Source organism: Falco naumanni, chromosome 9 (genome assembly GCF_017639655.2).
Source record: "Falco naumanni isolate bFalNau1 chromosome 9, bFalNau1.pat, whole genome shotgun sequence".
In the NCBI taxonomy this organism is placed as follows: domain Eukaryota; kingdom Metazoa; phylum Chordata; class Aves; order Falconiformes; family Falconidae; genus Falco; species Falco naumanni.
Window position 1 is genome coordinate 38,043,135 of NC_054062.1, and position 24,659 is coordinate 38,067,793.

The window sequence follows — 24,659 nt, forward strand, 5'->3', positions numbered from 1 at the left end:
CTCAGGAGTTTCCCTGATGAAACAGAGCTTTACCGCTCTGCTGGTAGGTCACATCATGGTGGTCTCATTCAGGTTTTTTCAACCTTGTTGCACTTGAAACTTTTGCTGCTGTGTTCATGTTGGCTGGGAAGAATGAATGGTCTCCACAGGTGTCTAATGTGGTGCAAGGTGTGTGTACAACCCAAATTCAGGAAAACACTAGAGGAGGGGTGAGGGAAGCTTGTAGTGATTACTGAGGGATGCTCTGTCATGTCTGATATATGCAGTCTACATTAGAGTTATGAGTTTAATGCAGCTACTAAACCCAGCAATTTCCTGGTTAGGGTATTAAAAATTTACAAAGTGCTGTTCTTCACATAACTTGTCTAACTTGAGCAATTTATCTGAGTTATGCTGGCTGAAATAAGCTATGTGTAGAGCATTGCTGGTATTGGTATGACTGGGTTTTTTAAATGTAGAGCTGCCTACAAACTCTAACTGAACAAGCTCCAAATCCCACATGGCTTTTGCTAGAATAAGAGCCCTCGTTGTTACACTGAAGGTGTTAGGTTTATTTTGTGTGCTCTCGGGGCTTGTAAAATTCATCATGCAACAAATGCTTTAAGAACAACGTAAGGAGTTCAATTTCTCTGAGCATCCTATAACCCATCAGTGCTGGGTCTTTTTGTTCACAGAATGGTTTGTCTCCGTTGCACATGGCAACACAAGGAGATCATCTAAACTGTGTTCAGCTTCTGATTCAGCACAACGTGCCTGTAGATGACGTCACTAATGACTATCTGACTGCGCTGCATGTTGCCGCCCACTGTGGCCACTACAAAGTTGCCAAGGTTCTCTTGGACAAGAAAGCTAATCCTAATGCCAAAGCACTGGTGAGTACACAGCGGGTTACTATTCACAGCTAAGCATTCTTCCAAAGTTGCAGTGAGACTTATTTGAGAGTTATTTTCTGCCTGCTGATCATTGACAGTGAGGAAATGTTGTATTACTACAGCCCAAGACAGGATGCTTGAGGTTCAAAGTATGAATAATGTATCATGCAATCAGAGCAGACCTTTGTTTATGGATGGTCAACAGTGATTTATGAATTTCTAGTGTAACTAAGGCACTTTTGCCTTCTGGTAGCTTGGTATGATTCTGGATAGATGAAACAGATGCAGATATAACTGCTGTAGTTTTTGGTATGTAGAGAATTCTAATTTTCTAAATGTTTGTAAAGAGAAAATAATCAGCAATGCTTAAAACAGAATTTTTATTAGCTCTCAAAGATGCAAAGCAGTAAAAAGTAGGAATGAGTTACATAGTGAATATCTGTGGTATTTATAATTATGTCAATGGAGCCATGTGGCTTTTTAATTTAAAAACAACTCCAGCAACAAAATCTGTTAATTTAATTAAACTGCATACAAACTGAATGCATTGATGTATTTTTTTCAAAATTATACTTGAAACCAGTTGTTTTTAAAATGTCTTTTTCATTTGTTTTGCAATAATTTTTCCAAACAAATTTACATTCTGACATTAATTGGGTTGACTGTTGGTTTCACAGCTTGATGCTACTAACTCATTCAATTCCTGAAATATGTGAGCTGCTGAAACCCTCACAAGCCAGGTGGGATTGACTGTCTTGAAAACAGCATAGGCTCCATAGATTTTCTTCCCTCAGCCCCTCTGTTTTTTGCATCAGATCAACCCATCTTCAGCTGTCTTAGGTCAAGGTATTATGATATATGGGTTTTGTTCACTATAACCAGCAAGTGGAGAGGTATGTAGGCCTGTAATATTTATTTTCACCTTCTGAAATAATCAAATCATCATCAGGTTTAGCTTGTCAGAGTTGCTGGCAGTGGCCTCTCAGTAGTCTGGTAACCTAGCCACAACTTTCCTTTTCCCTTAAACCTTTTAGCGTTCCCTTTTATTCTGTCCTGATCCCCACTGAGGGTGATTAAGTAGAAAGAGCCTGAGTGTGTAGTACCTGGAGCCTGAGCTCATTCTTCCCTGAAACACATCAGAGCTTACTCTGGACATTGTCCACTGCTAAGGAGACAGTTGAGAGCTGCTCGCACTGGAACAGGCAATTGCAGTGACTTCATGTTACAAAAGCATACAATATTCTTTACGGTAAAAAAGCTAATTTTGATCAGATCTGAGGGACTAGTTCTGTCAGCTGATTTCAGAATTGTTTTGCAAAGGCTTTTTTGATGAATATACAGAGCGGCATCAGCATTCAGTGCACTAATGTTACTGAACCAGTTGTGGATGCCCTGGATAACTTGTTTTCCTGTTTTATTTGTTTTCTGTCATATCACGTCACACTAAATAAGAGGGCAATTTTAAATGTTCAGTCTGCTGCACACACAATTTTTTTTTTAAAGGAAGGGTCAAAATAATTGTAATTACAGTAAATTGGTAGGTAATGAATTGGGGGAATGGGGTGGAAGTAGTAAGATTAGTTTAAAAGAAGATCTAAATGCCGGAGCTTGTAAAGGCAAAGTGGTTTTTTTTACCAGTGGTTATGAAAAGTCCACAGAAAACAAACAAAAAAAACCCAAACCCAAACTCCCCAAAAACTCTTAACAAAAAACTCCACCTAGTTAAGAATGAATATGCTAAGCGAAAATGAAGTTTTTTATAGTTGTAGGTGGAGAATTTTTAAAAAGAAATTATTCATTGGAGTGGGCAATATATTTCATAAGCAAAACTGGCTATATGAAGTATGTCTTTTTCTTTTTAGAATTTTTTTCTTTCTTTTACATGAAAAATTTAGTGAAGCCAAAACAAATCTGGGAGGTGTTTTGTTAAAAGAGAGGAATGTTTTATATGAATTCCATACCCAATTCTACTTTTTTATGGTATGTGCAGTATCAAAAAATATGTTCTTTCTCATTTACAGAATGGTTTCACACCTCTTCACATTGCCTGCAAGAAGAACAGAATAAAAGTCATGGAACTTCTTCTGAAGCATGGTGCATCAATTCAAGCTGTGACTGAGGTAAGAAGTGAGTGGTCTTTTCACATTTGTCTCTCTTTCCCACAAAAGTCATCGTAGCTATATCAATTAATATTTGAATATTTCTGAAAGAGCATGTACCAATCAAGTCAACAGTTATTTTCAACTAATTACCAAATAATAAAACTGAATAAGAAAGTCAGTTACCCTAATGGATAATAACACTCAAAAAATTGTTAAACTTTGGGAATATGGTGGGAATAACAAGATTAACATTTTTTAAAAGATTGTAATTTCTGTCAATTTTTGCCTGTAATTTAATGCGTTGAAGATTAAATTCACTCTGTTACGGACATCAAGATGAAGACTGTGCTTCACTCAAGTCCTGTTTTGAAAGGTGGTTTAATTCAGAGCTTGTTTTGGCTTTCCACACGGAAGTTCTAGTCACCCAGCATCACAATTCATCATAAATCAACTAGACAGGAATCAATATGCTATTACTTCAATCAGCATGAGATAGTCTACACCCAGTTATTGGCACAATTTAGAGATTAATTAAGTACCTATGGAAAATTTAGTTTGTCTATGTGTATGTATCTTCTAAGTTGGGAGGAAAGGTCACATATATGAGTGTGTGACCACTGTGCAAGAAGTCAGGTTAGAAAATGGTAAACCATTCCATTGATTAAACAAGGTACAACTGGGAGCAGTTCATCTCCCCAAAATGGAGTTTCACTTGATGCATGGGCTTTTGTTCTAATTATTCAGTAGCAAACCATACAGCCCCCTTCCTGGCTTCCTTGAGGGAGAATGGAGCCTACCTGTCCTTACTACAGCTCATGTGTCTCCAGACTAGTTTTTAAAAACCGTAGCAGTTGTACATGAAACTTTCAGAGTCTAATTTGAAGTCACGTTACCAAATGACTGAGAAGCATAAAGAGAACCTTAACAGAAGAGATGTGATGCCTGTCCTTATATTAATCAGTCAATGTGGAAGTAGAAAACCAATCTATTCCATTTTATCCCCTTTAAATGCAAAGAATTAAGAGAGCAAAAGCAACATCAACACTTAACTACACTGTCTCGTGTGCGTGAACCAGGTTAACAGTCTGATCTACATCTGCTGCAATGCTTTTTCAAGCAAAAACTTTCCAAAAGCAAGAGCTCTTCCCTTATTTCCTATTGCTGCCTCACCATGATCTCAAACCACGTTGGACTGCATTTGTTGAGATTCATTATGGTACTTAACTACAGGGCTCTGTCTTCCCACCTGCCTCTTTCACTGGCTGTCTAAGTGGTAACAACCTTTCAAGACAGAATTAGGAGCTGCTACTCAGCACCCATCCATAAGCTGCTATTTCCCTACTCGGAAAGTTTCTATCTGGCCATCAAAACAAACTGGTCAGACAGCTTCAGAGTATTCCTCCCCAAAGACATCCGAGAGTAAACGAGTATTGGCTGCAAGATGTGACTAAACAATGCAAATGCAACAAGAGGAAATGGTACCAAATGTCACAAATAGTCATCGTTGCAGATAAACTGTTTATTAACAGTAATGCTTGTTACCTTTTCTATGGTAAATTCTGTTTTTAATGTAGATTCCATACTTCTATTTGTAGATACTGCACCTTTTTTTTTTAGCTGCAGGCCTGAATCTCTGCAGTATGAGTTAGTGTTTATGACCAAAGATGATACATGTGTTGTATTTCCTGTAGTCTGTTATTTTAAAAGCATTTACTAAATTATGTGAAACGGGGAGAAGAATAACATACTCAACCACTCATGTTTTCCTGCTCATGTTTGTCATTCTTCACGAGAAAGGAACAAAAGTGTGTTTTCCTCACCTCTACCCTCCCAGGACTTGTGTACATCTATAAGAAGCTGCCTAAATCAGGGGATTTCCAGAGATGCGCTGAGCTTTCTCCTTCTCTTGGTAGTAAAACTCCCTTCTGCAGTCTCTGGCTGACTGTTGGTACAGCTGTGAAGAAGCAGTTGTGAAAAGGCTTTAGGGTAATTCTATGTGGAGAAATATTAACTATTGATTGGATTTCTAAAGCAAAATCCTTGAGGTCATGCCCTGCTAAATGACTGTTCCCTTTTTTCCCTCCCCTTCTCCCTCCTGCTCTTTCTCTCCAGTTGGTCTTATATCTTATATAAGGGCAGTGGTACAGATTTGTGATGGTGCCACAAGGTCCTGAGGGAAGGGGGAATTATCTTTAGCCCACGTCATTTGTGTCTGTGCCTCTTGGGCTGGATGCCACAGTTTTGAATTCCCTTTCTCCTGGAGAAACAGCAGGGACGGAGCTCACCACTAAGCTCAATAGACCTTTTTGTTCACCTAAAAGCAACTGGATTTGGTGGGGACAATGGACGCTGCATCTTTTTTGCATTAACTGAGTGTTCCAGAAAGTCTTGTCTTTGTACCAGGAATGCTTCTACCTTTATTTTTTAATTTTTTTCCCCGGTCCAAAATTATATTTAGCAAAAACTTAAGGAGGAAATCTTGCTTAGCTATAGCTTATTTTAGTTGATGAAGAATTACTAAATTCCTAGAATGTTTTATGTTTGCTTGTGAATCATACTCATAGTTGTTTCCAATTCTGTGTACCCTTTAATTTAACCATATGTACACTGTTTGGGGGAAGACAAGATCCTCTCAGAAAAGCAAGCACTTGAGTTTACTTACTTTAGAATAACTATTTTGCCCACGGCATTCTTGTAAAGTAGTGTGGAAGCAGATATTTATGTTTGATTTTGGTTTGCTTTTCAGTCGGGCCTAACTCCAATCCATGTTGCTGCCTTCATGGGACATGTAAATATTGTATCGCAGCTAATGCATCATGGAGCGTCACCCAACACCACCAATGTAGTAAGTAATAGGTTTCCTTTCAGCACGGCAGAACTGTGAATACGTTATACCTGGGAGCAGCACTACTGTAAAGCGCCTGATTCTGGTGTTCATCATCCACCTCCATAGCAGTTGTGGCTCCTGCTGGAGTCACGGGGTAGCACAGCCTGCTGAGTCCTCGGGAGGTGCTTGACAGGTTGAGGAAACCCAAAAAAAGACTCTATTCTCTTCTTTTTCTAAAGTAAAGAATGAGAGCATACTGTAGCTTCTCATATGTAATTTTTGAGATGTTTATTTCACAGAGGACCACTGTTTTCCCCAGACCCCGGGGGCCTGCCATTTAAGGAAAGTTCTGCTGTTATCAACAGTTTGCAGCAGATTGTCGGGACATATTGCCTGTGCCCATACAGCCATACAAGTGTGGTTTTCTACTGGATGTGCACGGTGTGCCCCAGGGCTCACAGGGCGTGTGTAACAACTGAAGTCATTGTTAGATGGATATTAGAAAGTTGGGAAATGGGGGGAAATAGAAGTCTGTTATTATTTTTAGCAGCTTGGCCCCAAAATCTCCCTTTCACCTTCCATACACAGGTGTGGTTAGAAAACAGTATTTTATTAAAGTCTTCATCTGCTAACTCTATTAGACTATAAAAAAATGCAACATCGTTTGTAAATTAGCAAGTTCGTACCTAAAGACATACTGATGTCCAAAAACGTACAAAGCCGTTTCCTTCTTGAATTTATTCTGGTTTCCTTGGATTTGCCTTTCATTAAGTCCATGTAGCCTTAGATTAATGTACTCAATAATGATTGTTTTTTCCCTCTTGTTCGCTCCTATCAGTGCTTGTCAAATATCAAATGATAGTAGGGCCATAGGGCATAGCAGGAGGAAAGCCAAATGTATGTGTGTCTGCGTATACAAAATTTGAAATAATTTTTATGTTTAACTAAATTAGGGTATATTTAAATGGACATCATTTTTAATGCTGTTAGTAAAATGCTAGTAAATAAAAATTTGCATTGTCTCTTTTCAGGAAAAGGCTAATGACAAAGACACTATTGTGTTGGGAAACTGACTCTGAAATAAACCTTGTAGCACACAGCTAAGAGGTCATATATTGACTTAATCTCCCATCTTCCTCACAGACAACTGCCACAACATATTCTAGTGGAGATTTGGTCACCAGTTATTTTTGTATTTATAAAATATGTTGGAATTTGTTTTTTCTGCAGTGTGTTTTTAATGATTTTTTTTTTTTTTGCTGCTGTGTGCTAGAGAGGAGAAACAGCGCTACACATGGCTGCCAGAGCTGGCCAAACAGAGGTCGTTCGATACCTGGTACAAAACGGAGCCCAGGTGGAGGCTAAAGCTAAGGTAAGGTGATGGTCCAGGTATAATCCTAGATTATCTATATTTAACAAAGCAAGGAATCACATTCATCTTGCATGTGTCTTTTGGGAAGAGAAAGGGAGACTAAGCCAAGGGCCTTGGTGTAATGACCACTGATACTTCATTATGTACTTGTTTAGTGATCTGCGTTTAGGAGAGAATGCGGGAGATGACAAGCTGATACCATGCGTGGGGGGTTTTTTGTCAGCTTTTAATATAAACTATTATGTGTTTGAAGAGTTTTGTTCTGGGGTGGGAAGCATGGAGCAGGAGGAATGCCTCAAATCTGCTTTAGTTCTGCAAAACTGCAAACCATAGGGTGCTGGTGTCTCCTGTCATGTCCTTAAAGCATCAGCCTGGATGCATTCAAAAACAGTTATACTCTAAAGAACACCTCCTAAAGCAAGGAGGCGCAGTGAGAGGATGTGGCATAGGGCTTGAAAGAAGGAACAGACCCTATAGAAACAATTGCAATTGAGCAAGATAAGGGGGAAGGGAAAAGAAATGGTCAAGAGCCAATGAAAAAATATAAGAAATTATGGAAATAGAAGAGTTTCAGGAAAGAGACAGAGGAATGGAGATCAATGGGTGCAATAAATATCAGTCTTAATAGGTAAAACCAGGAAAACTTTTTTTTTTCCAGCTAGTGATTAAATGAATGCAATTTCAAAGAAATCTATTTTTCTTTGTGAAATTATCGGCTGTGAATTGGCTCACAAATAGAGTAACTAGTAAGAATATCTACTTATAAGGAACTCTGATTAAATATTTCTAGCAGGTATGCTTCACATCTGCAAGCAGTCTGACAATAGAAGTGAATCATGTGGCCTGTAAATCTCCAAAGACAGACTCGAAAGTGAACAGCTTGCGCTCAGAAGCGCAGTCATACAAATGTTTTCTAAGTAATTTCACGCAATGAATTAACGTCTGCAGATTGCAATTGCCTGTCATCAATTTGTTATTATAAACAACCAAATACAAGTAATAGATTATACATCAATGCCAACATCAGCTGTGAGAAAATTGTGGGAAACAGCCATAAACTTGAAACATTTAAGAACTATAAAAGCTCTCTGCCAGTCAGAGGAGAATTTTCCTGCATAGGAGTAGCACTCACATCCTGACACTCTCTCATCCTAAATCCCGAAGGTGTAAAATCACTGTTGTAGGATGGGCATGGACAGAAGTCTCCCTAGCCAAGAACACCCCAGAACTACTCTGCTGCAGGATGTGGGGTAGCAGAGCTTAAAAGGTAGGAAATTCAGGAGGGAAAAATGGGGAGAGAAAGATGTTTGAATAGATGAATGAGGAACAGAAAAAAATAAAGTTGGTCCTACTGTTGCAATAGTATGTTTAATCCAAAGATTGTATAACTGAGAATGGAGAGGACAAAATACAAACCCAAAGAATGACTGAGGAAGAAATTATCTAGTAGACACTCAGAAAAAGGTCACAACCAACCACAATATTTTCACAAAAGGAAAATAAATAAGCAATGAGACTCATGACAGGGCAAGCCCTAAATTTAAAAGTACTAGGATTATTGTGTTCTGAATGAGCAGTGAGAAAATGACAATAAATTTCAGCACCATGCTTTATCCTTAGTTGAATCCACTGTAAAGTTATCTGCAAAATATGAAACAAATTATGCAATAAAAAAGCACAACATATGATACTTAATGCAAGTTACTAGGCAATAACGTGCTAAGCACCTCAGGTCATCCTAGATAACTGATTGAGTTGTTAGATGTTGCTGGGAATCATGAAAGAGATCAAGGTGTGAGGAATAGCTGTGTGTTTGCTGCGTTTTAAGAAAGGTCTCAAAATCAACAGGAAACCCGATGCACCTTAGTGGCAAAGCAAAGTGAGGCAAATCGAGATTAAGAAGAAAATTGTTTGGTTTATTTACTGGTATGGATTATGTACCTGTCTGGAATATTTTGTGATGTATCAGCAAAGCACAAGATATCTTTATTATACGACAAAGAGAAAGCCAGAGTGCAATATTCACTAGGTAAGACCTCGATAGAACTAATGCTCGTTTGCAGTTTTCAAAAGGAATAGAATCTGAGCAAGAATTTTCTGTTGTAATATAAGCCTTAGTTTTCTTATATAGGTCTGTGTTGTTTTCTTTATGTTTAGGATGACCAAACACCACTGCACATTTCTGCTCGGCTGGGAAAAGCTGATATAGTACAGCAGCTGCTGCAGCAAGGAGCATCTCCAAATGCAGCTACGACGTCTGGCTATACGCCCCTGCACCTTTCTGCTCGAGAAGGACATGAAGATGTAGCTTCTGTTCTTTTGGATCATGGTGCATCTTTATCTATCATCACCAAGGTAAGGCAGTTGCAAAAGTGGTAACTTCAATAGTAAAATATACCAGTAGCTACTTGTCATTAATTAAATGCTGTGTCATATACACATAAAATCAATGTAAGAATGAGCTGCAGTTTGTTAAAAGGGTGCCAAGCTTCATGCTTTTACCTCAGAGCCTGATGTATCACGTATCCCAGTGATCAGACATGCATTTTCTCTGAAGGAAAGGAATGCAGGGCAGAAATTCCTGACAAGAATTGATAAGCTGTTACCCAGTCTTGTCCTTGGGTCTTCGGTGGTGTGACGAAAGGAACTGACTCCCTTTTTACAGTTGTTTTAATGTAGATAGGGCTTTACCTTGCAAGGGAGAGCCTCCAGACCTGCCAGGGCAGCTGGGAATCTGCAGACTTGCTGCCTGTACTCAGGACTATGTAAGTGGATGGGTGGAAACAGCATTATCCTTGTAGATCAGACACAAACCTTACCCTGCAAAAAAGTGCACAAAGCTCCTATATAACTGCTCTCTTTTACAGAAAGGATTTACTCCTCTACATGTGGCTGCAAAATATGGGAAAATTGAGGTAGCCAACCTTCTGCTTCAGAAGAATGCATCACCTGATGCTTCTGGAAAGGTAGGACAGAAGAAGCTATTGCCACTTGCACAGCAAATAGCTAAAGGCACATAATATTCTAATAATATCCTTCTACCTACTTACCATCACACTAGTACCACAGCCTTGGTTTAGCTAGAATGGGTTTCATGTAGTAGTCCAACCCCTGCTGGGGCGGCCAAGAGCCAGCAAACTTTTGACAAAAATTAGTTTTATTGTCATTAATTGACAACAAATTTATGTCCTCTCTGTACCCATCCAGGGGAATCTAGACAAACTATTTTCCCTGCCTTCCTGCCCAGACTATTCACAGTCCTTAGAGCATTCAGGCATCTGGCTGTGCTCCCCCAGGTCTCATGACAGAGGGCAAAGCCCAGTAGGACCTCATGGTTTTTAAACCAGCCCAGCCTGGAATTTTACAGATTCAAGGAACAGTTCTCTTATCCATTGCAGTAAAAGAAACACATTGCCAAACATTTTTTTGACCTCAGGGTCAAAATTCCTTACCTGCTTTGTCCTGGGGGCAGCACAGATATGTGCTTCTCTGTTCATCTTCCCAGGGAAAAGTGAAAAGGGCTTTCACAGCTCAGTAAGGATTTTCAAATCTCTTTTTTTTATTATTCTAAAGTTATCAGAGATTCTGAATACAAGAATGAATAACAAATGTGTTTTTCACCTTATCTACTCTGATTGTCCAAACCTTTAAGTTTTCCCTGGAGAGAGTCTGTAACAGCACTTGTTTGTTCTGCATGTGTTTTTAGAGCGGTTTAACACCACTGCATGTAGCTGCACACTACGATAATCAAAAAGTGGCACTCCTACTGTTGGACCAGGGAGCTTCACCTCACGCGTCTGCCAAGGTACAAGTACTGGTCACTCTGGGGGAACAATACCTAGGTTTTTTGTGTCACTTTACTCCCTGTCTACCACTGTTCTTTCTAGGCTTTATATTCTTGCAGTTCCAGGGGGCTTAGTGATCTTGTTTATTAATGTCTCACAACCACACAAAGCTGTTAGAATAATTCTGCAGGTGAATAAAATAGTAGAAACACACCCCCACACCCCCCACACACCCCCAAATCTAGGTGCAGAAACATTGAAAAACTCTAGTTGCGATAAAGTTCAGTCTCAGCAAACACTAAGCCTTTCTGTTGCTTGTTCAGTCTCCTTAGTACCTTCTCCAAGCCGGTCAATTTACAACATTGCGTCTTAACATCTGTGCAGGGCAAGCTTGGAATCAATGCCTTGCTGTACATGGTAGTTCCCCTGTATTATGCCACAGGATGACTTCTGAGGTTTGATATGTTTCTCAGTACAATGTACATAATTATTCTGCTTCACAGTACTTCCACCACAATGTAAAAAAACTGGTAAGAAAATAAAACAACAGCTCTGCTTCTATTGCAGTTTACTGTAGGCAAAACAACACATAGTGTAAGATTTCAGGGGAAGTGAAAGAGTAAATATTTCAATGTTTTTGAGCCCTGAGTAGAAGAAAGAATTTAAGGAAGCTGATAGTGTCTATAACTTATGGATTCTATTTCAAGTATGGATCAATAATTGATAGTTGAACAGCAACAGTAAGAAAACAGTTGAAGCATTTGTAGGTTCAACTGCAGTGTAAAGACCTTACCTCATCTGAAATAACCCAGATATGTCCCTAAAATCACTGCAGAAAACCACAGCAGAAAAGGAAGAGCTAGTGGAAAAGCCAGTATCATAGATAGAAAGACAGCTCTCCTTGATTGCCTTCCTCTCACACATGACTGAACACAGCCATAACACCAGAGGCCTTCTGCATGGCTAAAGAAGAGGATGGAGTCTGTCATATGTGGTAGGTCCCGAAGTTTATAGTGCAAAAGAGAGGAAAGTTAAATAAACATGGATTGCCAGCAGCAATGGCACAGTTTAAAATCAATAATGTCGATAGTGTCAATCTGCCAGAGCAGTGCCCCAGGAGATGAACTGGAGTGATCTCTGATCTTTTACTACTGCAACACAGCACTCTTAAATGCCACTGTGGGGAAGAAAGCGCCTTCTGAAGGGGATGAGAGGACACTGACCCAGTTTTCACTAAAAGAAACTGCCAGTGGAAGCTGTGTGTCCTATAGGGGCAGGGATTGCAGCAGCCACTGCCAAGGTCTTGGGGAGTCCAAACGAAGGTGGAAGCACTATAGACTATGGTATAATATTATGTACACACTCACCTGTCAGGTCACCTTAACTTCCCCATCTGCAACAAAACAGTTTTGCAGCTGCCACTTCAGGCTTTCAAGTACCTGCTACGTCTCCCTAAAAGAAAGTGTTTGTTAGTGTTCTGCACCAAGTGAGCCACAGCAACACCGAGTAGAGCATCAATACTAAATAAAATTAACGGTAGCATGTTTGTTGCTTGAGGCACTCACTGTGCAGTCATCTGAAAGCTGATGTTGGTAACAGCAGATGATTTCACATTTCTTTTGTAAATGTGGTCTAATAAATAAATGTGCTATGTCATATCTCATCACCGACTCCACAGTTAGTTTCAGCCGCAGTTGCTTTTTCTGTGACACTCCTGTCTTTAACACAGATCTTAAGAGCGGCTCATTAGCCTGGCCTGGCAGCTTTTGCCTTGAAGAGTGATTGGTGAAAGGATATAGGAAGTGACTATGTCAGAGTACAGTGCTGAGATACAGTTATTCCTATGAACCATTCTTCCTTTTTATAGGCAAAAATTAGGCTTGTGCCTAATTTTGATTTGGCATCCACTTTATAACACTTGTCTTCCTCACCCCACCACCTCCAAAGCCTCAGTTTTTTCTCTATCCCTTCATCTTTAACCATTTTCCCTTTTTACCTCTTTTCCCTTGCAGCCAGAATAACCCAGTACCCTTCCTTCCAAACTTCTCTGTTCCCTTCTGCATCTATGTGTAGTGGCAGAGCACAGCTCTTAGGAGGAGGAGATGCAGACTGAGACTGAGCTGAATTTCAGCTTTTATTTTTCAGCTCTCTTTTTGCCTTCTCTTGGCAACCTGCTGCTTTCCATTCCACTGAAAGAAATGTATGCCTGTTTCTGAGGAAAAGCCTTGAAAACTGCATTTGTTATTTTACAGAATATACATGACCTCCATTTCAATTATACGAGCTCCATTTAAAATAATTTTAGCACATATGTAGGCTTTAGCACGTAGTATTTAGGATTTAATAGTTGTAATGTGGCAATGGCTGTTTCACATGTCAATGTCATGCAGGAAGTCTAAGGGAGAGGATTGTATTTGTTTTCCCTAAAGCATTTTACCTTCAAAGTGAAAATTTAGTGGCTGTATACTTCCCTTATTAATTGTGGCACCGTTGCCCAGGTGTCATTTTGAAATATCAGTATTTAAGGTCTGAACTGAATCTGAATTGTATTTGAAAGGTTACAGAACCTTTTCCACGTGGACTTAGTGCTGTGCATCTCTCAATTCCAGATTACTCTTAAAGCTCTCTTGTAATCATTTGTGTGCCTGTGTATTTCTTTCTCCTTTGCTCCTACCTGCATCACCCTGCACCTGTGGTGACCTGCCTTCCCGTATAGCCCAGCCCCGCTGTCCCGTGGGGTGCAGGAAGGGACCAAGCCCGGTGAATGCTTTGTGCCTTCAGATAGACTTTATTGGGCTGTGTGATCCGAGAGGCACACAGTACTTATGATACTATAAAAATTGCTTATGCAGCTAGGGTCTCATCCCCCCAACCTTTTTCCTTAGTCACATGCATATGTGCCATTTGCTTTAAGATGAGGGCTAACACATTTCTGAAAGACAGAAAGTTCTTGATTAAACAGGCATCACAATCTCTACCAAAAGCTGGTCATATCTTAGTCAGTGTTTTGGCATTTGCGTGCTAATCAGTTATTCTTTATACCCATTTATTAGTTTTCCGCCAAAGCCATGCTTTTTAGAATTATAAGATTTTGTCTTGCAAAAGGTACTGCATTTTTAGTTTTGGCGATAGTCTCACTGGGTACATATATTGGAAGTAATACAAAATAAAGAGAATGCAAGACTATATGCTTTAAACTTCCCTTGATCTGAACAAAAACAGCCTGTCAAGTAAGGTTAGGGTAAGTACTACAGGAAAGGCTGTACTTCATAATGCTTTTATTCACACTGGGAAATGAGAAAAAAAACCCAAAATTAGCAGCTGTTCTGAATTATGAACACACATCCTGCTCTTCTGTTTGCTAAAGATTTTATGTACATTTAAGGAAAAGTAGCAAATGCCTGTGAAATGAAACTCAAATTCCTATTGCTACAGGTTGTGCCCTTCTGCACAGATATTTTTTTCCCAAATTTGAAAGTTTCAGAATCCTCTTACTTCTAGCAGTACTTTCAAAACCAGATCGCTTAAAGCTTTGTACGACTAGTTAATATTGTATCTGACTATGGTTGACTGCATTTTTAGAACTAGTGACTTTCATAGAGTTGAGTGGGTTCAGGAAAGTGATTTATCACATTGTTTAATGAGTAGCTTGCAATGAAGTGCTTTCTGTTGACAGAATGGCTATACACCACTGCACATAGCTGCCAAGAAAAACCAGATGGACATAGCAACTACACTGCTGGAATATGGTGCTGATGCCAATGCTGTAACCAGACAGGGTATTGCCCCTGTACATCTTGCCTCTCAGGACGGCCACGTGGACATGGTGTCATTGCTTCTTACTAGAAATGCTAATGTAAATCTCGGCAACAAGGTAAGTGTTCCTCCTGCTTGGTGTGAAGGCAATAAACACGGTGATGGGAAGGACAGGGTCCTGCAAATAAATCTTGTCCACTGTGATTCTGCATGTTTTGAAAACCACTGCAGGTGCTTGAAAGCACATCATCATTTCTTTTAGCAAAGACAGCAGCGTGAAGCGTGCCATGTAACATTGTGTAAATGGTATTTCACAGTACTCAAGTCTTGAAAACACATGCTGCAGAGGAATTTATTAATCCACCTGCCTTCTTCTTTCCACATTATGCTAGTCTGCCAAAACATGCCCAGAGAGAAAATGTCTTCCTCCCCTCAGTGGTTAGTGGGATTGGCGTGTGTCATTTATGAGCCTCTAGATATATGCGTGCCTATTAAGCAATGGTAACAACTAACTTGTTAAGGGAAGCTGATTTTTTTAATGGGATAATAACAGCAAGTTTGTCTGAAATTTTGCTCGTTAATATAAGTGATTCTTCCTCCCCAGGGAGTGTTCCTTAGAGCACAGTGACTTTTAGTGTAATTTCTCCTGGAGGCAGGAAAGGGGAGTTGGTAGATTGTAGTTTATATATATATGAATTTATAGGCTATTAAGTCTGCTCTGTAGTAATGTTTCTAGCAAATGTGGAGCCTTAATTCTTTAAATGCCCTACTAGACATCAGAGATGTTATAAAGTACAGTTTCAGTATGGATTTATGTGGCTAAAGTAGAAAAGCAAGAGAGAAATTTTTCACGGAAAAAATACTTCTTATTCTCAGCAGGTAGAAAGACTTGGTGTCCTCTGAGGCTGTGGGTGATGCTGCACAGGGCTGCTGTGTTTTCCTGCTTCTGACTTTATAGTCTGGTTATTTTTTGGCCATTCTTCAGGAAGCTTCTCTTGCTGATGTTGTTTTTTTTCCCCCGATCTCAACAAGTGTGTGGGTTTATGTAGTGCAGGATATACTTTGTATCCCCACAGGGCAATTTGTCGTGTACACATTCTACATCACATTGGCTACCCTGGTTTTGCTGCTGAGGCTAACACAGAGAACATGATTGCAGCTGCTTGGCTTTTTGATTCAGTCCCACCTGAGGTTAATAACCTGCAACATCCTTCAATCGCTACCTATTCAGTTGTAATCTGCAGTTTCTCATTATAGTGATAACACCACCTTTTGATAATAGTTCCCCTGTGCTCACTTATGGATGTACATTTCCTCTGACCTCAGCACCTACATTTGAAGCCATATATTTAAAGTACACCAACTCTTGAGTTTTGCAATGGGACTAAAAAAAAAGCATTTGTTTTCTTCAGGATCCATAGAACGCTCAGGATTACTGAATACTCAGAGCTTCATTGTGGGCGCTGAGCACTTATTAAATCTTTTTAAAAGGTTTGACCCAAAATATCCAGGCTCCATTAGGTAGTTTACAGTTGGTTACTCTTATATATTTGTGTAATGTGGCCCATCTAAGCTGCATTGTCATCAGGATCACATGTTCTAGTACAGTACAGTGGGATGGTCTCAGAGTAACTGCCTTCGGTAGTGAATGCACTGTGGACAAAAGTTTAGGTTCAAGGGTAGGAAACTTAGCAAGTGTTTCTGCTTGATGTGCCAACTGCTGCCACCCGCTTTTCTGTCACTGGAACTAAAAGCAGTAGGAAATGGGGGAGAGAAAAAGAACTGTAATTGGCAAGTAAAGGATGGTCTTTCCCATTCCTAACAACATCCCCTCAGCAGATTCTCTCTTCTAGCCCTTTTACCTGATGTCTTTTATTTGACAGAAAGTTGTATAGTTTTCTGAGGTTTTAAGGATTTTAGATCTCAAGTTTCAAGTAGAAAAATAATGAGGTATCCAAAAAGTAAGAGTGTCAGTACATGTCATCTAGCAAGGCTGTATACTCCCCAGGCAGAGAGAAATGGACCTGATCTCATATAAATGTAGTTTTATCTTTTCTGTTTGTATTTGAAAATGATCAAGTAAAGGAGTCAAAGGTAAGGACAAATGTGAGTGAATGTTACTTCTAGAAAACTTGTAGAAGTGTAAACAATAATTCAATATTTCTATTAAAAAACCTTACTCAGTCTAAGGAAGTGAATTAGGAGGTAAAAAAATACTATGTGACTTTTCTTTAAAATGCTATAATTTGCTATCCCACATTTAACTCTGCATGAAGAAATGTTCATTGTGTAAAAGAAACACCATCTTCCTGGCTTTCAAACTGTACTTTCTTGCAAATCAACAAATGTAATGAGGAAGCACATTACACAGTGAAAGTGGAATTTATAATTTCTTTAAATTCAGTAGGATGTTTTGAGTCTTGGTGATACCTGAATTTGCATTTAGTATTCATGTGCCGCCTCTGAAGATTTTTACTTGTTGCTTCTAATTTACAGAGTGGACTGACGCCACTGCACCTGGCTGCTCAAGACGATAGGGTCAACGTAGCAGAGGTTCTTGTTAACCAAGGAGCTGCTGTTGATGCACAGACAAAGGTACGAACACCACTGTGAACATGTATTATTTCCTTTCAGGGAGGCATGAGCCTGTAGACTGGACTAGTAATCGATTTCAGGGTGAAAGTGAAATAACAGCAGAGTAACATTCCTTGTAATAAATTGTAGAATATATTTTGAAAACTCATGATATGTGAAATTGAATGTTTGGTGTTAAGTTCAGTCTTTGAGCAGTAAGCTTATTTCTTGCTAAATATTTAGATCAATATAGATTCAGATGGCATCCTGCTATTGTGTGTTCACTGAAGGTAAGTGGGATTGATCTGGGGTTTATGTAAGGAAACTTTCAGGAAAGCTTGAGCTTTCTCTACAGAGAGCCATGTAATCTTTTACCATATGCCTACTTTCATCTCCTTTTTGGTATTTTTTCATTGCACGTACTTTCCATTCAGCTGACAGTAGAAACAAAACACAGAACTGTTACTTAAACCATCTGTATTTACAGCAAAAGAAACAATGTAAATGTAGCATAGGCATTCCTGGCTATTAACTGGGTAATACTTTTCCCCATGGCTTAAGAGGCTTTATGAAATGAAGTAGTTTCCATGAGCTGATACTAAGTAGTCATCCATAGACATGACTCTGCAAGTAAAGCCATTGTTCATCTGTAGAGATGACCCCCTACTCCTACAGTTTGGCTCTGCCTTCATGACTGGATGCCTCTGAATTTCTAAAGCCACTTTGTTTTGCAAAGTGTAGCGAGCCAAGCTATTTCATTAGAGGGGTGCATTCTAGGGAACTGACACTTTGTGTTGTCCCAAGTTCAGACTAGACCATTGTTCTCCTGGTGGTAAATGCCAGCCTGTCAGGTTGTCAGTGTTTCTCTGCTCTACCTTCAAAAATAGTATTAGAGGTGAAACATTTAACTCTTGAGGACAAATTTGAAATTCTTCATCACTGTTATCTAATACAAAATACATATATGCCATGGTGGTCCATTTGCCTAAAAACAGTTTTGCCTGAAGCAAATATTTGGACTGCTAAATAAGAGACCTGGCCTTCCTTTTCTTATTTATTTTAAGAGCACTATCATGAGTAAATTCCAAGAGCCTGTGTACAAATGGTTTTATGCTCACTAATGGTGTGTACAGTGCTCATGATGACCTTAGTGTTGATTGCACTTACATTCTTCATGCATTGTCTAAATCTCAGAGTCATTCCTTTAGCTGGGTAAGAAATCACTTGTGATCAAATACTTGGAATGTAGCTGATGAAATCAGCTAAATGAATCAAGTCTCACAATTTGACCTGCACCCTTTGTGCAGAGTAGGAGCTTTCACAACTCTCTGCTAGGTGTATGCCACAAGTGAGGTGCTGTGCTTGCATCCCAGAAACGTCCAGGTGTGTCAGACTGTCCAGCAATGTTATCATTCTGTCATCACACCGACATCTTAGAAAGGGCTGAATCCATCATCATCTCTGGCTGCAGCTCAGCTAATTATAATCCATGGTGGAGGGAAAAGCCATTGTTATGTGATTTCTCTACTGTGTAATTCCAACCGTACCAGCTACTGATTTCAATTACATTATTCTGACATGAAACTGAAGTAGTTCTGCTGAAATCACAGGAGCTTCTCCAGCTTTATACTTTCCTAGCATATCTTCAGACTATATTTTACAGATGAATCGATCTGGGTTCTTAACATATTCTGCTAAATCAGCCAGCAGCAGATGAGATCTGCCCTGGTTCAGTCTTTGCATGATTTCCTCAGATGTACGTGGTTGCCTTTCTGGTGATAGTTCCTACCTGGTTTTGGTTTCTGTAGCAAGACATTGCAGAACCAGCTCTTGTAACTTGGTCAGAGCTGAATCACCTTCCAGCCCACACAGCTTGTCTGTGAACGCTTGCCTTTCTCCCACTCTTCCCTGTCCCACAAATAGCAAGCAGTCTAAGGAGACATTTACATTGACAGGTGCAGGCAGTCATGCATTCCCTTTGCCTGCTCTCCAGTGTCCAAATAGGATCTAGTTCTGGATTAGTGGCCTTTTAGTCACATTAGGATGGTGGAAACATCTGAGGTACTGTCACAGCTGAGAGGCAGGGCATGTGCGCAGTTGCACAAGCTCTATATTGAACTTTAAGCCTGGCAGGTGGCAAGGTGGTGGAGCAGGCATGTCACTCTGTGGAGACACATGGAAAAGGGGCTTCAGCTTTTCATTCAGAGATTTCCTTTGGGTGGAGCTGAACTTCTTAATCACATCTCTGAAGACTGAACTAGTCAGTAGGTCAAGCCATGCACGGGGGGGAAAAAGCAGTCTTATTTGTCTACAGCATGAATCCTGTCATCAGTAATAGTCATATAGTTTTAAATAAGCCAACAGCAAGTCCCTTGTCATTCACCCTCATTCCACAGTTATGTAAGTAACTAGTACAAGTTACTAGTTACACAGTTATGTAGGTAACTAGTACAAGTTTCCCAGTACACATTTGCTTCCATGGGACTGCCCCATAGTTGTCAGTCAGGGGGACCAGAACCCATAGGTCAGACAAAGTCATGATGTACTGAAGCAGAACTACTTTGTGGTGAAACTAATCATATGCTTGGGTGTGCGTTGTTAATCCTGTAGACCTATTTGGTGAAGAACACTTGCAATGGCTTGTCCTCCTGCCTACCTTGCTAATTTTCTCTCTCTGCTGTAGGAGGACTGTCTGCTCCTCTGGAAGAAAGTTCCCACATCCCTTACAGGATTCTGTTAGAGTGAAGTGAGGTTGATGCTTATTCACTGGCTTCTGCAGAGTCCCACCTGCTGGGTTTGTGCAGCAGTGAGCCCTCCAGGCTCCACACAGTCAGCCACATGGAGGTTGTCTGCCAGATATCTACTCACTACTGCCATATAAGAAAAGTGCCAATGCAGTACCATGTATTTTAACATGGAATAGTTTCTAGATAAACTGATAATTGTATTGAGTTCCTAAGGAAAGAGCTGAGAAGCTCTGAACTTCTGCAATGAAGGAGGTGTGTTATGCTGCAAGAACTACCATACCTTGTCTCGTGTTCTATGCTTGTAAAATAGCAGCTCTGTAGTTACAAGCTCTCTTGTTTATGTGGATTAACTGTTCTATGGGAATAAAAGGTCTGTGCATGCTGGCTTTAAAACCAGAGGCACTGGGGAGCAAGATACAGCAACAGCTGGGTTGGCTTCAGAAGCACTGCTGCTTTGCTTGCATGTGTGCACAATGCCATCCAGCATGTCCAGTTCAGATCCATCACTTCAGACATACAGTAACAGAGATGTGGCCACCTGTGTCTAAAAAGTCAGTGAAGCCACACAGCTGAGAGTGGTGTTATGTTGGGGATCTCTGCTACCAGCAGCATCACCACTAACCTTCTGTTTTCTTCTCTCCATTTCACATGCATACACATAATTTGCCTCAGTTAATTGTGATCTAGATGACTGTTCAGTAGTCCTTTTTTTTTTACTTTGTTTTTATTTTGTTTGGATTCTCTCCTTATCATATTCCTCATTTTCCCAGGTTAAGTAGGCATCGGTTATGTCACTCCAGCACAGTATCTGTCAATAGAGAGAGAACACTTGATATCTTAGGAGGTTATTCAACTTTTTGAGTAGGGACCAATGAGCTATCATATTCCACCTCTGGTACATGTTCTTTAATCATCATTTATATATAACTTACACTCCCTGTGAAAACATCTAGAGTTTGCTATTCTGGCACAATGGGAGTTCTTACTCAGGTTCTGAGGGCCACAAACATGGTTGGGGTTTTTCAGGATTACATTAGAGGAGAAGATTGGGGAGAAAAACATTTTCTATCTTGATGCTATAACAGGGAAGAAAAACATCCAATGCTACAGAAAATCTCTTGTGTGGGAGATGAGTTTATATGATTAATATCAGTTCTGGCTTTAAAACTTATGAACATTTTCAAAATTGCTCTCAGACCTGAACCGTTGCAACTGTGGTTCTCTCTTGGGGTGATTTCCCTCCCAAGAAGTTTTTTTCCTGAACTTTGTTGTAGAAAAAGGCATGAAAGGAAGGAATAGCTGCTGGGTTTGAAGTCCATTTATTGATGGTGCTATGGGATCCTTCTGGTTCTGCTGCATCAATTAACTAAATAGCCTCTAATCCCAGAGCTGCAGGAGTCTTAGTCAGCCCTGAAGAGTAAACACCACCAGTTTAGTGCACCCAGAACTAGTGTTTGAGAGGCCACGAGGCTCCTCGTGCCCCTTGAAGATGAGATTTTGTTATGGTTTTAAGTCTAGCCATATTAATCTGAGCTCCAAGTGATAAGGCACAGAAAACACTGTATTTTAATATGCAAGAAGCAAATAATAGAATGGTGGAAAAGTCACAACACTAAAATGCACTTCAGATGGTGAAGCTTCAAAGCTGCTTCCATTTAGAAAGCTTTAAAAACTGAATTTAGCATTCACAGAAGGCATGTTAGTGTGCTTCTGCAAAGGCAGCAGTTTTTGTCCATTCTGACATTACATTTCTGTGTCTGAATTTATGCATGTTAAAGAGTTTTCGAAGCTGAAACTGTGTTATGCAGTATCATGCCTGACACAAGGAATACTCATAATACTGGGAATTAAAAACCAATCTGAAGCTATGACTGTGAGCAGATACTCCTCTGGTGGTCATGTGTAAAAGCTATACTGGTACATATGATGTTGCTTTTATTGTAGGGCTTTTTTGCTGGGAGTTGGCATGTCTAAATACTGTTTCATGGCTCAGCAGGTCTCCACATGTCATTTTTCAACTGTTTATCCTATTGGATAGTGTTATTGTTGGATGCAGTGTTACTGTGATGGGCTGGCAAAGGAAGACTCGTAAGAGGGAAGTGCTGTTTCAGCCAGGGATGAAGGAGCAGATTTTGGAGCTTTGATCTCAGTGAAGGTTATTTTAGTCAAACAGATGCTACACTTGGTGTTGGGCCTCTGATGGGGGAATTGATGGTCTCACAGTCCCTGGTTGACAACTGTCTGGCAAACAAAGGCAGTCTCAAACTGTCTTTTGTTCCTAAAACTGTAGTATTGACAGGAAATAATGGTGACTGAGAGGTCATGATTGTTTTTTGCAGGTTGAGCTGGGGCTTTTATTTCAGATTTATTCAGCGAGATTTGTTCAGTTCTGCCTGCCTTGTTCTGACAGGAGCCCCATACCAGCCTGAGTGCTACAACAGTTCATAACAGCAATCCAATTTTTCCATTGGAATATCTAATTTTCAGATGCAGAAAGAAATAGGAGGGAAGCAGGGTGGTTGTTGGGAAGTGCTATCAAGAAAAGTATTTTTCATATAGAATGAACGCTCAAATACAATGTCTTCAGTATGTCTTCATGGTACATTATATCTCTCTCCTTGGCTCTTGGTACATGCTCCATTGTTACCAAGACATTTGTGTGGAAATTTCTAGGCTAATAGTGCGCAATAATTAATGTTTGCAAGATACTGCAACATGTTAGCCCCCGATTCAGCAAAGCAGTGAAGTGTGTATGTACACATAAGTTTGTCCATATCATTTGATCAAGGCTGGATGGCTTCGTGATCTTTGGATCTAGAGCATTTTCTAGCCTTAAGAACAATAATACTGTAGCTTCATTGTCTGACATTTACAGCAGAAAAACAAAAACAGAGCAGCTTGAGAGTCAGCATGACTAGAAAGATGCAGTAATTCAAGCTGTTAAGATTGATGGTTATTGCTGGTGGAGGATATTAAAGTAATTCACTGACATTATAGATAAGGCTTGTGATAATTTCCCTCAAAAGAATTGAAGGGCAAGACAAGAAGGGATGCCTTGTGTTTGTGTGTTCCATTAGAATTGAAAAGTTCAGTATCTCTGATTATTTTTTTTTCCCTTATTCTTGTGGCTGTTGATAAGCCTTTCCCAGCTGCTAACTCCCATATTGCTGCTCATTCTTCAAAACAGCTAGAAGCAGCATGGCAGCTGACTGCCAGAAGGTGATGCGCTTTAGAGCTGCATTAAACAAAAGCCTCAATTTTCTTGGAAGTAACTTTTTTAATATTAGGATGCCTACTAAGTCCGTTGGCACTTTGCCAGTAAACATAACTGAACCTGAACTGCTGTGTAGAAATATGTGTAATTGTGGGGCTGGGTTTTTCTGATTGTTGGGTGGGGGTTCGTAATTATTAGTAGCTTTTGAAGCAAAATATTGTAGCCTCCTGGACACGTTTCTGTAGAGAATGAAAGTAACAAGCTCAAGTATCCATGAGAATTACTACTTTTATAATCAATTTGGTTGTGTAATTGCAGAATTTGCCAGTTGAAGTGTTTCAGAAAAGTTAGCAGAATATCTGTTTTCCGCGAGGATGTTGGGGTACGAATATAAATGTCATACCTTTCTGAGCTAAAGCTAGAAACAGGTGAATGAAGGAATCTGTACTGTAGATGAGAAGCAAAGGATAACCTTTCCAGGTCTCAGGCATTAGAAGGGCATTTTGCCAAATAGTTTTATTTTGCACAATGCCTTCACTACAGACATTGCTGACTGTAAACATGAAAGATGTCCCTTGGTTGCTGATGAGGTCTAACATACCCAGTGAGATGTGACCCACCATGTCAGACCTCTGTCAATCTGCTGTCAGTGACAGTGTGCTGCATCAGGCACTGCCTCGTTAACCACGACATGACGTGAGATGACCACAGGGTATAGCAAACCTAAAGGAAAGCTCCCAGGCCCCTCCAAGGAGTTCAGACGGGAAACTGGTATTTTGCCACCAGGCTAGCAGGTGCCCACATCACGACTCAGGACGGGTGTGATGCCTGTAGCAGAGAAGCTGGTTTTCGGTGCACATGCCTCCAGCTGCCGCACCCAGCCAGGCCAGCAGCATAGAGAGCTTGAGAGGGAGCTTCCTTCAGCTTCAGCCCCGGCACACCCAGAGCTGTAGCAGGGAGAATAGTGACCGTGTCACCATGGAAATGACATGCTTTCTACCATATATTTGGAGGCAAAAGAGGAAAAGTTTTCACTTAGTCTCTCGTTTAAATAGTAGGCTGGTCAGGGGTGGCAAAGTCCATAATTACTCCTCTAGGCATTTATGAAGGTACCACATGTAAAACTTTGTATATACCATCTATAGAAGGAAATTGATGATGTACTGCAGTATATATCGGGGGGGTGATAGCTCCTTCTTCAGTATTCATTGTTACAGGATGGAGAGAGGAGCCTTTAGAGATCACTTCAAAGGGAAAGTTGAGATCAGATGCCCTTGCCTTTCTGATACTCTCCAGATTTTAACATTTTAGGGTTATTAGCAGGGGGTTCTCAGCAGGTGGCCCTTTGGATTTCATCTCCCCATTTGGTTTTATGATGTCTGATTTTTATTGACCTTGCAGGTCATGTTA

General features: G+C 40.1%; 1 protein-coding gene across 30 annotated transcripts in view; it reads left to right on the forward strand.

The window, feature by feature from the left end:
• ANK3 (ankyrin 3) overlaps nt 1–24,659 on the forward strand; it is a 374,073-nt gene that overhangs the window by 261,477 nt on the left and 87,937 nt on the right. For all 30 annotated transcript variants that reach the window (XM_040605364.1, XM_040605345.1, XM_040605347.1 and 27 more), the window contains 9 exons: nt 675–872; nt 2,894–2,992; nt 5,721–5,819; nt 7,075–7,173; nt 9,331–9,528; nt 10,041–10,139; nt 10,880–10,978; nt 14,635–14,832; nt 17,211–17,309. In XM_040605364.1, coding sequence (XP_040461298.1) covers nt 675–872; nt 2,894–2,992; nt 5,721–5,819; nt 7,075–7,173; nt 9,331–9,528; nt 10,041–10,139; nt 10,880–10,978; nt 14,635–14,832; nt 17,211–17,309 — 1,188 coding nt within the window. The remainder of the gene's footprint in view (nt 1–674; nt 873–2,893; nt 2,993–5,720; nt 5,820–7,074; nt 7,174–9,330; nt 9,529–10,040; nt 10,140–10,879; nt 10,979–14,634; nt 14,833–17,210; nt 17,310–24,659) is intronic.